We start from the raw sequence: 17,240 nt of genomic DNA, 5'->3' as shown, positions 1-17,240 counted from the left end.
TTCAGCGACTTCGAAGTTGAATCTCCAGCAAAAGTAACAATCATCGACTTATCTGATAACGACGATGACCCGAAGGAAGGTGTATCAATCATCTATATAACTGATGATGATGATGACCTGGAGTTGGATGCATTTTTGAAAGACTCGCAATTCCCAGAGGAACCAGAAGAGGAACCTGAGGGGAACGAAGTAAAAGAAATTACCGAGGCAGAATTTAATAAGGGAAAGAAACCTATAATCGTCAACCCAGAAATTCCAAAAGCATAAACTAATAAAACAATTATTGTACCAAGTGCTCCTGATACTATCACACCTAGTCAACCATGTCTTACCAATACTACAGAAATGTCATCTACTGAACCCCAACCAAAACCTAGACTTACTGCTGAAATACGCACTCTGACAGTAGGGAAGCGAAAATTCTATGATTTCTGATAATGCTAAAAATGAACACATATTTCATAGCATTATCCTTCAAGAAAGACAAGCTTTTAGTTGCAATTGTTCTATTTACGAGTGATATTCATTTAAATAATAAAAGGTGAAGACAAAAAACAGATTCGACGATTTGAAGATGCAAATGACCAAAAAGCTAAAAAGTACAAAGTACAATCCAAGTGGTTCAAACTATTGATGAGAAAAATATAGAAATTACAAGGGTACAAGCCGTGAAACGCAAAGTACAAGATATTAAATAGTACGCAAGGACGTTCGAAAATCCGAAACCAAGACATGAACCAACTATCAACGTGCGACGCAACGGACCAAAAATTACAAGTCAACTATGCGCAAGAATATAATATAATATATAATTAATTATATATATTATTATATATTATATTTATAAGCAGCCCATGTTTAAATCACTATGGTGAGCTGGAATCCATATCTCTGCACTAGCGGAGCTGTGAAGCACAAAAACTCCGCAGTCGCGGAGCACAACAGTTCAAAGTGGGCCTATAAAAGACCGCGCATTCTGATCGATTTCATTCATCCCTTTTCGTTCTTTCTATCTACGTAATATATATATATATATATATATATATATATATATATATATATATATATATATATATATATATAATTTTAATTATAATTTTAATTTAAAGTTTAATAATAATAAGGTTATGTTGGCGAATGTTTTAAGTTTGTAAGTCGAAATTCTGTCCGTGTAACGCTACGCTATTAATAATCATTGTAAGTTATGTTCAACCTTTTTAAGTTAATGTCTCGTAGCTAAGTTATTATTATGCTTATTTAAATCAAAGTAATCGTGATTTTGGGCTAAATATTAAAGACCGGGTTATTGGGCTTTGTACCATAATTGGGGTTTGGACAAAAGATCGACACTTGTGGAAATTAGACTATGGGCTATTAATGGGCTTTATATTAACTAAACGATACCTCGTTAATTTAATATAAAGGTTAGAATTTGACGTATCTATATATAACCACATACACTTAATCTGGTACGATGGGTGGGATATTTATAAATACGAATTATTGTTCATTTGACCGGACATGAGGATAGATTAATAGTCACTGGACTCATTAAAACAGGGGTGGATTACATTCAAGGGTAATTGGTGTAATTGTTAACAAAGTATTAAAACCTTGGATTACACGCAGTCGATAACCTGGTGTATTCATTAAACAAAGTATTAAGACCTTGTTACAGTTCGAATCCCCAATTAGTTGGAATATTTGACTTCGGGTATAAGGTTAATTTGACGAAGACTCTCTCACTTTATAATTATGACTGATGGACTATTATGGACAAAACCAGATGGACATATCGAATAATCCAGGATAAAGGACAATTAACCCATGGTAATAAACAAAAATCAACACGTCGAACATCATGATTACGGAAGTTTAAATAAGCATAATTTCTTTATTTTATATCTCATCGTACTTTTAATTATCGTCATTTTATTTATCGCACTTTTATTTATCGCACTTTTATCGTCATTTACTTTACGCTTTAAATTAAGTCATTTTTATATTTAATATTTTACATTAGGTTTTAATTGTGATTTAAGTTTTTAAATCGACAAACCGGTCATTAAACGGTAAAAACCCCCTTTTATAATAATAATAATATTACTTATATATATATATTTATACAAATATAGTTTAAAATAAATATAGCGTTAAATTTAGTTGTATCCCTGTGGAACGAACCGGACTTACTAAAAACTACACTACTCTACGATTAGGTACACTGTCTATAGTGTTGTAGCAAGGTTTAGGTATATCCATTCAATAAATAAATAAATAACTTGTGTAAAATTGTATCGTATTTAATAGTATTTCGCAATAAAAATATAACTATTTCGTATACACCTCGCATAACATCAAGTATTTTTGGCGCCGCTGCCGGGGAACACTCAACGCCGAAACGAAACGTTATAAAAAATTAGTTTTTAAGTTATTTTTGTAAAAATATATTTATATAAGTTATTAGTTTTTAAAAAAACAAAAATATAAAAACATAAAAATATATATATTTATATATCTATATTTTTAATTGTGTAAAATTAAAAAGTTTTTATTTTTAGTTACAAAAACTAATAAGTAATTGTTAAAAGATAAGTTTTATTTAAGTTATATTTTATAAAATTTAAAATCAGAAAAGTAAATCAAAGTAAAAAAAAATAAAAATAAAAAAAATGCTGAGCCTGCAGCTCATTTGAACCTGCATCCTCTGCACTCGCGGAACTTTTGGGCAGCTAGGATCTGCACTCGCGAAGCTGTCTGACAGCTGCAATCTGGTACATCATTAATTACGGGTTTATGGTTTAATTTAATTATTATTATTATTATTATTAATTAACCTAATTAGGGTTTGTATTTAATATTAATTAATTATAGTTTAATTAAAGTTATATTTTAAGTTTTAAAGTGTTAATTAGTTTTATAAATTTATAAAATTAATACTTTTATACATTAATAAAAAAAATATTTTTATAAAAATTGTATTTTTATAACTTTAAGTTTTATTTTTATATTTTGTATCTTTTTATTTCGTTTAATCGTAATTTGTATATTTATCGTTCGTAATTAGTTTTAAACTTAGTTTTTGCCGTAGTATTTTATATTTCTAGATTTTTAGGCTTTGCCGTAAAATCCCTTAAGTGCTTTTTCTATAGACTAAGATTTAGGTGCTTTAGAATTTTGCGACACTGTTTTAAAATTTTAGTGCCTTTTAAGTTATTGCCGTTTTGAATATAGAATTTCTTTTAAGTTTTAATTCCTTTAGATGAAATTTTTAATATTTAGTTTTTAGACTTTTAAGTTTCGACGCTTTACTTTCTTATTATTATTTTTCAACCTTTTATTTTTTTCAATGTTTTTCGACGCACTCTTCTTCTTTCTCATTTCTACGCTCTAATTTTAGGACATAGAATTTTCTTTAATTTCTTTAAAAATTTCGACGAAAAATTATTTTAAGCGGTTAAATTGATAGACATCCAAAATTTTCTGGTTCGTAGTAATAGTTGAATTTGTTAGTAGCAAGTTGTGGGCTTCCGATTTAAAGGTCCTGGCTACCTGCTGCATCTATTGGCTATTCGAAACGTGGGCAAAATCAGAAAAGTCTATTAATTTGATAGCTTATATAATTTTTATCTTTTATAACTAATAGGATATTCAGTGAATGCACCGAGCAAAACGTTCACCACCTTTCATATGTTCACCACCTGTAACTCGATCAAGACATCTAGCCAATATTGTCGCCGCTGATTTTTCTTTAGAATCGTCATCTAGTCGACCAAGTACTCCAATTCAAATTTTCGATAATCCATTTTTTGAACCCGACCTCACAATTGAGAATCCGGAGGATATTCAGGGACAATTCAGAGATCCTGAACAACTAATCATTCCTCCTGAACCACAAATCACTCATCCAGAGATTGTCGAGGAAGAAACCATTAAATCAGAATCCTCTAGTGATTCAGATTCAACAAATTCAATTATGAAAAATCTGGAACCTCTAAGTATGGAAGACCGAATAAGGGCTAAACGCACTGGCCAAGGTCATGCAATTACTCAACCAGACATTAATGCGTCAGATTATGAAATCAAATGACAAATCCTACACATGGTAACTAATCAATGCCAATTTAGTGGTGCGCTGAAGGAAGATCCAAACGAACATCTTCGTACCTTTAATAGGATCTGTACTCTATTCAAAATCAGAGAAGTTGAGGATGAACAGATCTATCTCATGTTATTTCCTTAGACTTTAAAGGGAGAAGCCAAAGATTGGTTAGAATCGTTACCTGAAGGGGAGATTGATACATGAGATGTCTTAGTTGAAAAATTTCTTAAACAATTCTTTTCGGTATCTAAAGCTGTGAGACTTCAAGGAGAAATTTTTACGTTCACACAAAAGCCAAACGAAACTCTATATGAAGCGTGGACAAGATTTGGAAAGTTGTTGAGAGGATGTCCTCAGCATGGTTTAGACACTTATCAAATAGTACAAATATTCTATCAAGGATGCGACATTACTACACGAAAAGACATCAATATAGCAGTTGGTGGTTCCATTATGAAGAAAACCGCAACTGAAGCTTACAAAATTATTGATAACACCGCTTCCCACTCACATGAGTGGCACCAAGAAAAAGACATCGTTAGATCATTTAAAGCGGCTAGAGCCGATTCTAGCCATGACTTTGATTCCATTTTCGCAAAGTTAGATGCTTTTGAGAGACGAATGGAAAAGATGACTAAAGATATTCACGCTATACGAATTAGTTGTGAGCAGTGTGGAGGACCACATTTGACAAAAAGATTGTCTCAGTATTGAAAAAACAATGAAACAACGAGAGAATGTTTCATATATGAACCAAAGGTCTGGAAAAAATTATCAAAGTAATTATCAACCGCCAAGACCAAACTACAATCAAAATTAGAATTATAACTGAAATGTTCCATACAACAACCAACAAGGTCCTAGCAATCAACAAGCATCTAATAATACTTACAATCAGCAAAGACTTATTTTTCAAAATAAACCACCACAAACCGATGATAAAAAGCCAAATTTAGAAGACATGATGTTGAAGCTAGTTGAATCTCAAACGTAGTTTTTCACATCTCAGAAACAAACTAATGAACAAAATGCTCAAGCATTTAGAAATCAACAAGCTTCTATCCAAAATCTGGAACAAGAAGTAAGCAACCTAGCAAGGTTGATAGGTGAAAGAAAACTGGGAAGTCTACCTAGCAATACAAATGGTAACTCCCGGAATGAAACAGCTAAAGCCATTACCACGAGAAATGGTATTACACTTAAACCACCTGAAATACCTGTAATTTCTGATGACTCTATTCCTACTACACAGGCACCACAGCCTGAACAAGATAAGGAAAAAGAACCTGTAGTTGAAAAGGTTAATGAGGATAGCACAGTTAAGGCTAAACCTTATGTTAAACCATACCAACCACCACTTCCTTACCCGAGTAAAATGAGAAAAGAAAGACTTGAAGCCGAGCAATCCAAATTCTTGTATATGTTTAAACAAATAAATGTCGATCTTCCTTTCATTGATGTGATTTCAGGAATGCCTAGATATGCTAAATTTCTAAAAGATCTAATCACAAATAGAAAGAAAATGAAAGAACTTTCGGCTGTCACAATGAATGCTAATTGTTCTGCAGTGCTGTTGAATAAACTACCAGAAAAACTCTCTGATCCAGGAAGTTTCACAATTCCATGTTTTCTGAGTAGTCTTAGTTCAATAGAAGCATTTGCAGACGTAGGTGCTAGTATAAATTTAATGATGTATTCATTATATGCTAAACTAGACCTTGTAGAATTGAAACCAACACGAATAAGCATACAACTAGCCGATCGATCAGTAAAATATCCTAGAGGGATAATGGAGAACATGCTAGTTAAAGTTGGTACTTTAGTATTTCCAGTAGATTTTGTTATTCTGGATATGGAAGAAGATTCTTGAGTTCCTCTTATATTAGGAAGACCATTCTTAAACACGGCTAAAGTAATAATAGACGTGTTTGGTAAGAAACTGACCCTAAGTATAAAGGACGAGAGTGTTACCTTTTCTGTTGATAGAGCCATGCAACAACCACAATCTGCAGATGATACGTGTTATTATATTCAAACTATAGATTCACATGCAGAATTGTTAGAAGAATTTCCAGAATTACAAGGAACAGGAGAATATTCTTTAGGAGAAGGGACTGAACCAATTGATGAAGCTGAAATGTTAGCTACACTTATGGCTAATGAATATGAACCAACAATAGAAGAACTTCAAATGCTAAAAGAGGAAGATAGATATCGATACAAATCATCGATAGAAGAACCACCGATATTAGAGTTAAAGCCACTTTCAAACCATTTGGAATACGCTTATTTACATGGTGAATCTGAATTACCTGTAATAATATCGTCTTCTCTTACGGAAAATGAAAAATCTCGACTCATTTCTGTGCTAAAAGCTCATAAACCAGCTATTGCATGGAAGATTCATGACATTAAAGGCATAAGTCCTTCGTATTGCACACATAAAATCCTTATGGAAGAAGGTCATAAAACCTATGTGCAACACCAACGAAGACTAAATCCTAATATGCAAGATGTTGTTAAGAAAGAAATTATTAAACTGCTCGATGCAGGTTTAATTTATCCAATCTCTGATAGTCCATGGGTAAGCTCAGTTCAATGCGTACCTAAGAATGGTGGCATGACTGTCATCACAAATGAAAAAAATGAGCTTATTCCTACAAGGACTGTAACAGGATGGCGAGTTTGTATTGATTATAGAAAATTAAATGACGCCACCAGAAAAGATCACTTTCCCTTACCTTTCATTGATTAAATGTTGAAAAGATTAGCCGGAAACAGTTACTATTGTTTTCTTGATGGTTTTTCCGGATATTTTCAAATTCCAATAGCACCCGAGGATCAAGAGAAAACCACATTCACGTGCCCTTATGGTACTTTTCCTTACAAACGCATGCCATTTGGCCTAATAACAGGGGCGATTCTAATCGTGGGGGTGTGGGGTCCAATGACCCCACTAAGAAACTTTTTATACAATATACTCTTTAAATTATACACAAGACTCCACTATATCCAACTATGGGTGATGATAAATCCACTTAACTTTTTAATAAATCCACTTTTATTATGCAGTACAAGTCATTAATGCATAGTATACTTACATTTATCAAAAAGATAAGTGGATTTATTATCAGACCCTATATATTATTAAAATTTATGGTTTTTTGGAAGTAAATAATAGTACCCTTCAAATATAATTAGATTTGAAAACAAATTTGAGACCTCATTGGGTTTTCATTATGGATTTATTACCGCCTAATAAAATGCATGAAATATGAAATATACAATACGGAGTATATTATGGATATCTTGTTACAGGGTCATTGGCCGTTTCCACGAGATAAGCTTATGCAAGGATACGCATACATCTTAACACATCCTGGAACGGTAAGTTCATCTGCCACTTTTAGATTTGGTTTTAGATTTGAGATAAGGTTTAAATTAACTATTTTATGGATTTATTTTGCAGCCTGTGGTATTTTATGACCATTTCTATGATTTCGGGCTGCATGATGTGATAACGGAACTAATAGACGCTAGAAAGCGAGCAGGGATCCATTGTCGAAGTCCTGTGAAGATTTATCACGCGAATAACGACGGTTATGTGGCTCAGATTGGAGATACATTAGTGATGAAGCTTGGGCACTTTGATTGGAACCCTTCAAAAGAAATAGATTTGGATGGGAGTTGGCAAAAGTTTGTTGATAAAGGCTCAGATTACCAGCTATGGTTGAGAATGTAGTTCTTTTATAATTTGGAAATTCCTGGAAATTATATATTCTATATATTTATATTTATAAATTAATTTATATATAATAATATATATATAAAAATTAATGTACTACATACGTAATTTTTTTTTAATATATTTGAAAAACACTAAAAAAGAATGGAGATGCGGGGGATCGAACCCCGTGCCTCTCGCATGCAAAGCGAGCGCTCTACCATTTGAGCTACATCCCCGATTGATGGTACTTTCAATTATAACAATATAATTTCCTAGTTTACAGGTAGCCTACTTTTAATCAATTCTGATTATTAAGATGACTAGTTGCTTTTGAGTGTCAACAATGATATATTATAGAAGAAGATAATCAGTGAGGGCGTTGCGGCTACAAATTTAAACAAAACGTGTTGAGTGCTTTTAAGTGTCAACCGAGCATTTCGATGTAGGTTTATCAATGGGCACAAGCCAGTTTAACCTGATCTCCCCATTATGCCACCCATAGTAAATGTGGAATCTGATACCAAAGAGCCCATGGCTGAAAGTTTAGATTTGATGTTGACATGATTTGCAAAAGAACATGCTATAAAAACCTGTATTTTAAGAGTATGTCATTTAATAAATGCACATATCGCTCATGCAATACAACTAGCAAATATATCATTAAAAAATGATTATCTGTCAACCTTTACAAGATAAATTGCTAGTTATTTTTATGGTATTTTTTGAAAATAATACTAGTCAAATAATATTGCTAGTTAGTTTTGAACTTCAGATATGTTATTAGAATATTAGGATTTTATCCACTAGGGAATCGTGGAATGAAAAAAAATAATTCTTAAAAAAAATAATTTTAAATCTCGGTATCAACACATTTTAAAATGACCAAAAAAAGGAGGAAACAGTCACGCAATAACTTAATTATACCACGTAAATATGAGTAAAAATAACGAAACTCTGAACTATCATTTACAGGGAACCCTTTAAACCACTTATGTCAGCAAACTAGTTCTCAAGAATTCTAACCAACATTTTGATATTAGCAAACTAGTTCTAACAATTTTAGTATTTCTCATCCAGTTCTCATTACTTGCATTATCCTTCTTTTTTTTTTTTTTACATTATAGTGAGTCTATTTTTTAATTTTTTATGAAATGTGTTATGGATATTAGGGTTTAGTTGTGGGGAGAAAAGTGTTGATGTGGCGTTGTGAAAATTAGGTACGATAGAAATCTTAGTATTGACTATCTATAGTCGGTTCACCAAAATGAGAATCAACATATATTACCACCTGATCTATTGGGTTGGATTAACACACATTCACCAATCAATGTACATAAAATCTTAATTTATTAGATTTAATTATGTATGACAAACATGTAATAACCCGTCCCACATCGGCTATATATAGAAAATATTGGTCTTTTATAAGCTTAAAGTTGTGGCTAACTAATATCTCCTACCATGATTTTTAGTTGAAACTTGGAGATACATGGTTAGTTCACTGCTTACACTTATGAGGGACGATTGTCTCTCGGGTTACGACGGGCACTCGGCTCGTGCATCTCTTGGGGCCGATTCGGGGGTCGATCAGAGCCATATGCCTCTCGAGGTATGACGGATACTCGGATCGTGCATCTCTTGGGGCCGATTCGAGGGTCGTTTCATCTGGTATCAGAGCCATAGGCCTCTCGGGGTGTGACGGACACTCGGTTCGTGCATCTCCTGGGGTATCCTCACGGGGTGTGACGTGCACAGTGCTCGTGCATCTCTTGAGGTATGGATCATAGGTATTGATAATATTTAGGCCTGACGAAGACGTCAGGAGTTTAAGTGGGGAGGTTTGAAATGAAATGTCCCGTTCTTATTGATTAAAAACGTTCCATATTAATTGATTTCGTTGCGAGGTTTTGACCTCTATATGAGACGTTTTTCAAAGACTGCATTCATTTTTAAAACAAACCATAACCTTTATTTCATAAATAAAGGTTTAAAAAACTTTACGTAGATTATCAAATAATGATAGTCTAAAATATCATGTTTACACACGACCATTACATAATGGTTTACAATACAAATATATTACATCGAAATCAGTTTCTTGAATGCAGTTTTTACACAATATCATACAAACATGGACTCCAAATCTTGTCCTTATTTTAGTATGCAACAGCGGAAGCTCTTAGTATTCACCTGAGAATAAACATGCTTTAAACGTCAACAAAAATGTTGGTGAGTTATAGGTTTAACCTATATATATCAAATCGTAACAATAGACCACAAGATTTCATATTTCAATACACATCCCATACATAGAGATAAAAATCATTCATATGGTGAACACCTGGTAACCGACATTAACAAGATGCATATATAAGAATATCCCCATCATTCCGGGACACCCTTCGGATATGATATAAATTTCGAAGTACTAAAGCATCCGGTACTTTGGATGGGGTTTGTTAGGCCCAATAGATCTATCTTTAGGATTCGCGTCAATTAGGGTGTCTGTTCCCTAATTCTTAGATTACCAGACTTAATAAAAAGGGGCATATTCGATTTCGATAATTCAACCATAGAATGTAGTTTCACGTACTTGTGTCTATTTTGTAAATCATTTATAAAACCTGCATGTATTCTCATCCCAAAAATATTAGATTTTAAAAGTGGGACTATAACTCACTTTCACAGATTTTTTACTTCGTCGGGAAGTAAGACTTGGCCACTGGTTGATTCACGAACCTATAACAATATATACATATATATCAAAGTATGTTCAAAATATATTTACAACACTTTTAATATATTTTGATGTTTTAAGTTTATTAAGTCAGCTGTCCTCGTTAGTAACCTACAACTAGTTGTCCACAGTTAGATGTACAGAAATAAATCGATAAATATTATCTTGAATCAATCCACGACCCAGTGTATACGTATCTCAGTATTGATCACAACTCAAACTATATATATTTTGGAATCAACCTCAACCCTGTATAGCTAACTCCAACATTCACATATAGAGTGTCTATGGTTGTTCCGAAATATATATAGATGTGTACACATGATAGGTCGAAACATTGTATACGTGTCTATGGTATCTCAAGATTACATAATATACAATACAAGTTGATTAAGTTATGGTTGGAATAGATTTGTTACCAATTTTCACGTAGCTAAAATGAGAAAAATTATCCAATCTTGTTTTACCCATAACTTCTTCATTTTAAATCCGTTTTGAGTGAATCAAATTGCTATGGTTTTATATTGAACTCTATTTTATGAAACTAAACAGAAAAAGTATAGGTTTATAGTCGGAAAAATAAGTTACAAGTCATTTTTGTAAAGGTAGTCATTTCAGTCGAAAGAACGACGTCTAGATGACCATTTTAGAAAACATACTTCAACTTTGAGTTTAACCATGATTTTTGGATATAGTTTCATGTTCATAATAAAAATCATTTTCCCAGAATAACAACTTTTAAATCAAAGTTTATCATAGTTCTTAATTAACTAACCCAAAACAGCCCGCGATGTTACTACGACGGCGTAAATCTGATTTTACGGTGTTTTTCGTGTTTCCAGGTTTTAAATCATTAAGTTAGCATATCATATAGATATAGAACATGTGTTTAGTTGATTTTAAAAGTCAAGTTAGAAGGATTAACTTTTATTTGCGAACAAGTTTAGAATTAACTAAACTATGTTATAGTGATTACAAGTTTAAACCTTCGAATAAGATAGCTTTATATGTATGAATTGAATGATGTTATGAACATCATTACTACCTCAAGTTCCTTGGATAAACCTACTGGAAATGAGAAAAATAGATCTAGCTTCAAAGGATCCTTGGATGGCTTGAAAGTTCTTGAAGCAGAATCATGACACGAAAACAATTTCAAGTAAGATTTCCACTCGAAATAAGATTGTTATAGTTATAGAAATTGAATTAAAGTTTGAATATGATTATTACCTTGTATTAGAAAGATAACCTACTGTAAGTAATAAAGGTTTCTTGATCTTGGATGATTACTTGAAATGGATTTAGAAAACTTGGAAGTAAACATGCAATCTTGGAAGTAATCTTGATTTTATGAAACTAGAACTTTTGGAATTTATGAAGAACACTTAGAACTTGAAGATAGAACTTGAGAGAGATCAATTAGATGAAGAAAATTGAAGAATGAAAGTGTTTGTAGGTGTTTTTGGTCGTTGGTGTATGGATTAGATATAAAGGATATGTAATTTTGTTTTCATGTAAATAAGTCATGAATGATTACTCATATTTTTGTAATTTTATGAGATATTTCATGCTAGTTGCCAAATGATGGTTCCCACATGTGTTAGATGACTCACATGGGCTGCTAAGAGCTGATCATTGGAGTGTATATACTAATAGTACATACATCTAAAAGCTGTGTATTGTACGAGTACGAATACGGGTGCATACGAGTAGAATTGTTGATGAAACTGAACGAGGATGTAATTGTAAGCATTTTTGTTAAGTAGAAGTATTTTGATAAGTGTCTTGAATTCTTTCAAAAGTGTATGAATACATATTAACACACTACATGTATATACATTTTAACTGAGTCGTTAAGTCATCGTTAGTCGTTACATGTAAATGTTGTTTTGAAACCTTTAGGTTAACGAACTTGTTGAATGTTGTTAACCTATTGTTTATTATAACAAATGAGATGTTAAATTGTTATATTATCATGATATTATGATATATAATATATCTTAGTATGATATTTATACAGTTAAATTCCGTTACAACGATAATCGTTATATATATGTCTCGTTTCGAAATCATTAAGTTAGTAGTCTTATTTTTACATATGTATTTCATTGTTAATACACTTAATAATATATTTACTTATCATTTAACATAATTAACCAAGTGTATCAATATCTTAATATGATTCATATGTACCTAGTAAGACGTTGTTATAACGATAATCGTTATATATATATCGTTTTCGAGTTTCTTAAATTAATAGTCTCATTTTTATGTATATAACTCATTGTTAAAATACCTAATGAGATACATACTGATAGTGCTTCAAATGAACATATATTTAGTAGCAATATCCTCCCAATATGTAAATTATTTAGTTGTAATTGTCCTATTTTAAGTTGTAATCGTTTATATTAACAAGTGCGAAGACAAAAGGCGAAAACGACGATTTGAAGACGCAAATGACCAAAAAGCTCAAATGTACAAGATACAATCCAAGTGGTTCAATTTATTGATGAGAAACGTCTAAAAATGACAAGAGTACAAGTTGCGGAACGCAAAGTACACGATATAAAATAATACGCAAGGACGTTCGAAAATCCGAAACCGGGACATGAGTCAACTCTCAACGCTCGACGCAACGGACTAAAAATTACAAGTTAACTATGCACATAAATATAATATAATATTTAAATAATTCTTAAAATTATTTATATATTATATTTATTTATATATTATGTCGGCAAAGCTAAGATCCAAATTGATGTGAGCTAGAAAATCAAACTCCACGACTCGCGGAGTTTGAAGGCCAAAAACTCCACGACTCGCGGAGTTTGAAAAATCAGAAATCCCTATAAAAGGCCATGCATTCTGCCGAGTAAAAACATAATAAATAATAATAATACTCTGTAGTATAATATAAATATATATATATATATATATATATATATATATATATATATATATATATATATATATATATATATATATATATATATATATATATATATATATATATATTAGTGTTATATTAGATTAGTTTGGGTTATGTAAAAGTTATTTTATGGGTTTTGAAGTCGAAATTCTGTCCGTGTAACACTACGCGATAAATACTCAATGTAAGTTATGTTCTCCTTTTTAAATTAATGTCTCGTACTTAAGTTATTATTATGTTTATTTGAGCCAAAGTAATCATGATGTTGGACTAAATATTAAAGACGGGGTAATTGGGCTTTGTACCATAATTGGGGTTTGGACAAAAGAACGACACTTGTGGAAATTAGACTATGGGCTATTAATGGGCTTTATATTTGTTTAACTAAATGATAGTTTGTTAATTTTAATATAAAGATTTACAATTGGACGTCCCTATAAATAACCATATACACTCGATCGGACACGATGGGCGGGGTATTTATATGTACGAATAATCGTTCATTTAACCGGACACGGGAATGGATTAATAGTCACTAGAATTATTAAAACGGGGGTGAAATTATGTACAAGGACACTTGGCATAATTGATAATAAAGTATTAAAACCTTGTTACAGTTTAAGTCCCTAATTAGTTGGAATATTTGACTTCGAGTATAAGAATAATTTGACGAGGACACTCGCACTTTAAATTTATGACCGATGGACTGTTATGGACAAAAACCAGACGGACATATTAAATAATCCAGGACAAAGGACTATTAACCCATGGGCATAAAACTAAAATCAACACACCAAACATCATGGTTACGGAAGTTTAAATAAGCATAATATATTTTATTTCATTTTTCCTCGTACTTTTATTTATTGTCATTTTAATTATTGTTATTTATTTTATATTGTTATTTAAATATCATCATTTACTATACGCTTCGCTTAAAATATAAATCGACAAACCGGTCATTAAACGGTAAACCCCCTTTTATATATTATTATATATATATATATATAATTATATATATTTTGTACAAATATAGTTGTTTAAAAATATAGTGTGCAATAAGCCCGCTCCCTGTGGAATGAACCGGACTTACTAAAAACTATACTACTCTACGATTAGGTACACTGCCTATAGTGTTGTAGCAAGGTTTAGGTATATCCCATTTGTAAATAAATAATTAAAACTTGTGTAATTTGTAACGTATTTCGTAGTAAAATATAGTACTATCACGTACCCCCACGCTACCACATCAAGTTTTTGGCGCCGCTGCCGGGGACTCGGCGAAACGCTATATTTTTAATTTATTTTTGTATAAATGTATTTATATATATTTTTAGAAAAACAATATAAAATTTAAAAAAAAACACGTTTTTCAAACTCCACGACTCGCGGAGTTTGCAGGCTTAAAACTCCACGACTCGCGGAGCCACCCTGACAGGCACACCCAGAAACCCTATTTCGCATTAATTACGGGGTATTATTAATTATTATTATTATTTAACCCTAATTACTTTATTATTATTATTACTATTATTTAGTTTAAGTTTTTAAATTAATTATTTATAATTAATTATATTTAGTTTTAATATATAAAAAGTTAATACTTTTATAAAATATAAAAATATAAATATAAAAATAATATTTTTTATAAAAATAAGTAATTTTATCACTTTTTATAATTTGTATCCTTTTATTTAGTGTAATCGTAATATTTTGTATATTTTTCGTTCGCAATTAGTTTTAAAATTAGTTTTTCCATAGTTATTTTATATGTATAAATTCTTAGGCTTTGCCGTAAAATCCCTTAAGTGCTTTTTCTTTAGATTAAGATTTAGACGCTTTGGAATTTTGCGACACCGTTTTTCGCTTTAGTTTTAAATAGATTTTAGTGCCTTTAAGTAATTGCCGTTTTCTGATTAAAATTGCATTTACCTTTAGACCTTTTGGCGCAACTTTTTAGATATAATTTTTAGACTTTTAAGTTTCGGCATTTTTCTTTCTTATTTTTATTTTTCGACGTTTTTCGACGCGCATTCTTTTTCTTTCTTATTTCTCGACGCTTTAGTTTTTAGGACTTAGAAATTTTCTCTATTTCTTATCTAATATCTCAAACGGAAAGAAAAATTATTTAAGTGGTTAAATTAATGGACGTTGACAATTTTCTGCTTCGTAGTAATAGTTGGATTTGTTAGTGGTTGAGTTGTGAGCTTCCGATTTAAAGGGTTCTGGCTCCCTGCTGCATCTTTTGGCTATTCGAAATGTGGGCAAAAGCAGAAAAGTCTATTAATTGGACAACTTATATAAGTTTTTCTATTTTTATAACTAATAGGATAATTAGTAAATGCACCACATTGTAGCTAAAATTTGGCCATCGCAATAAAATGAAAATTTTTGAAAACAAGGCTATGGAAACTCTTTTTGATATCCAAAATCAATTAAATCAATACTCTCAAACGGGTGTTGATGACAATTCATTCGGTCAATCTTGGATCACAAATGACGAAACAATAACTGGTTGTGAAATCTGTGGAGATTATCACTCAACATGGGAATGTTATTATTACGTTCCTATGGAAAATTACGCACTCACGGAACCTGAATGGAATGATTATGAAGAATACAATTCAAATTGGGATTATTCCCAAGAATATTTCCAAACTCAACAACCAGTAGACGAGGAAAATTACGTGTCTGAAAATTTATTAGACAATATGAAAATCAAACTCGAAGAACTCAATGCTCAAAATGAACAAATGAGAGAGTTTGTAAACCGACAAGCTGAAACTCTATCAGACTACACACCTGTTGATCTGAGGAGTCGTGTGCAAGAAAATCTCATATCATCGAATTTTGATGAATTCGAGAGCTCCGAAATCACCAATTATCCCGATGATACTTTTTATTCAGCTTTAGCAATTTCACAACATATCGACACATTAGCCTCAACCGACGAAATCATCGATCCATCTATGGATGAAGAAGAAGTAAGGATGACAAATTGGTACTCTTGGGAAAACGATAACATTGAAAATTTTACCCCCGAGACCAAAATGGTGGGACCGATAAGTACCATTAATGAAGAAGAATTTGCTTTAATCCAGCCACAACCTTCCAACCCAATATTCTCAATAGACGAGTCATCTACCAAAGATGAACTACAAGCTGTAATAGATATTGACACCTCGAATTTCACCCAATTGGATAATTGATAATGCTAAAAACAAACATATATTTCATAACATTATTCCTCAAGAAAGACAAGCTTTTAGTTACAATTGTCCTATTTACAAGTGATATTCGCTTAAATAATAAAAGGTGAAGACAAAAGACAGATTCGACGAATTGAAGACGCAAACAACCAAAAAGCTCAAAAGTACAAAATACAATCAATGAGGTTCCAATTATTGATAAGAAACGTCTCAAAATTACAAAGAGTACAAGATTCAAAACAAAAAGTACAAGATATTAAATTGTACGCAAGGACGTTCGAAAATCCGGAACCGGGACCAGAGTCAACTCTCAACGCTCGACGCAACGGACTAAAAATTACAAGTCAACTATGCACATAAATATAATATAATATTTAAATAATTCTTATAATTATTTAATATATTATATTTATTTATAAAACCGTCGGCAGAAGAAAACAACCAAATGTGAGCCTCCCCAGCTGGCCATGCGATCGCATGGCCTGGAAGGCATAAATCCATGCGATCGCATGAGCCCCAGTTCCAGCCCACAT

The 17,240-nt window shown here is 31.8% G+C and overlaps 1 protein-coding gene and 2 non-coding genes across 3 annotated transcripts; 1 reads left to right on the top strand and 2 right to left on the bottom strand.

Moving 5' to 3' along the window:
• Positions 1–4,360: 4,360 nt before the first annotated feature.
• On the bottom strand, positions 4,361–4,467 carry LOC139865502 (small nucleolar RNA R71). The gene has a single exon (XR_011765018.1). It is a non-coding gene; the product is annotated as a small nucleolar RNA R71 (small nucleolar RNA).
• A 2,935-nt stretch (positions 4,468–7,402) lies between these two features.
• LOC139863696 (probable alpha-amylase 2) lies at positions 7,403–7,878 on the top strand. Its single transcript, XM_071852304.1, has 2 exons — positions 7,403–7,489; positions 7,572–7,878. The coding sequence occupies exons 1-2, from the start codon at positions 7,403–7,405 to the stop codon at positions 7,842–7,844; spliced, it is 360 nt and encodes a 119-aa protein (XP_071708405.1). The 3' UTR covers positions 7,845–7,878.
• Positions 7,879–7,992: 114 nt separating this feature from the next.
• On the bottom strand, positions 7,993–8,065 carry TRNAA-UGC (transfer RNA alanine (anticodon UGC)). The gene has a single exon. It is a non-coding gene; the product is annotated as a tRNA-Ala (tRNA).
• Between the last annotated feature and the right edge of the window lie 9,175 nt (positions 8,066–17,240).

Source organism: Rutidosis leptorrhynchoides, chromosome 8, assembly GCF_046630445.1.
Source record: "Rutidosis leptorrhynchoides isolate AG116_Rl617_1_P2 chromosome 8, CSIRO_AGI_Rlap_v1, whole genome shotgun sequence".
Classification (NCBI taxonomy): Eukaryota; Viridiplantae; Streptophyta; class Magnoliopsida; order Asterales; family Asteraceae; genus Rutidosis; species Rutidosis leptorrhynchoides.
Note: the sequence above shows the minus strand (reverse complement) of the source record. Positions and strands in the feature narration are given on the sequence as shown.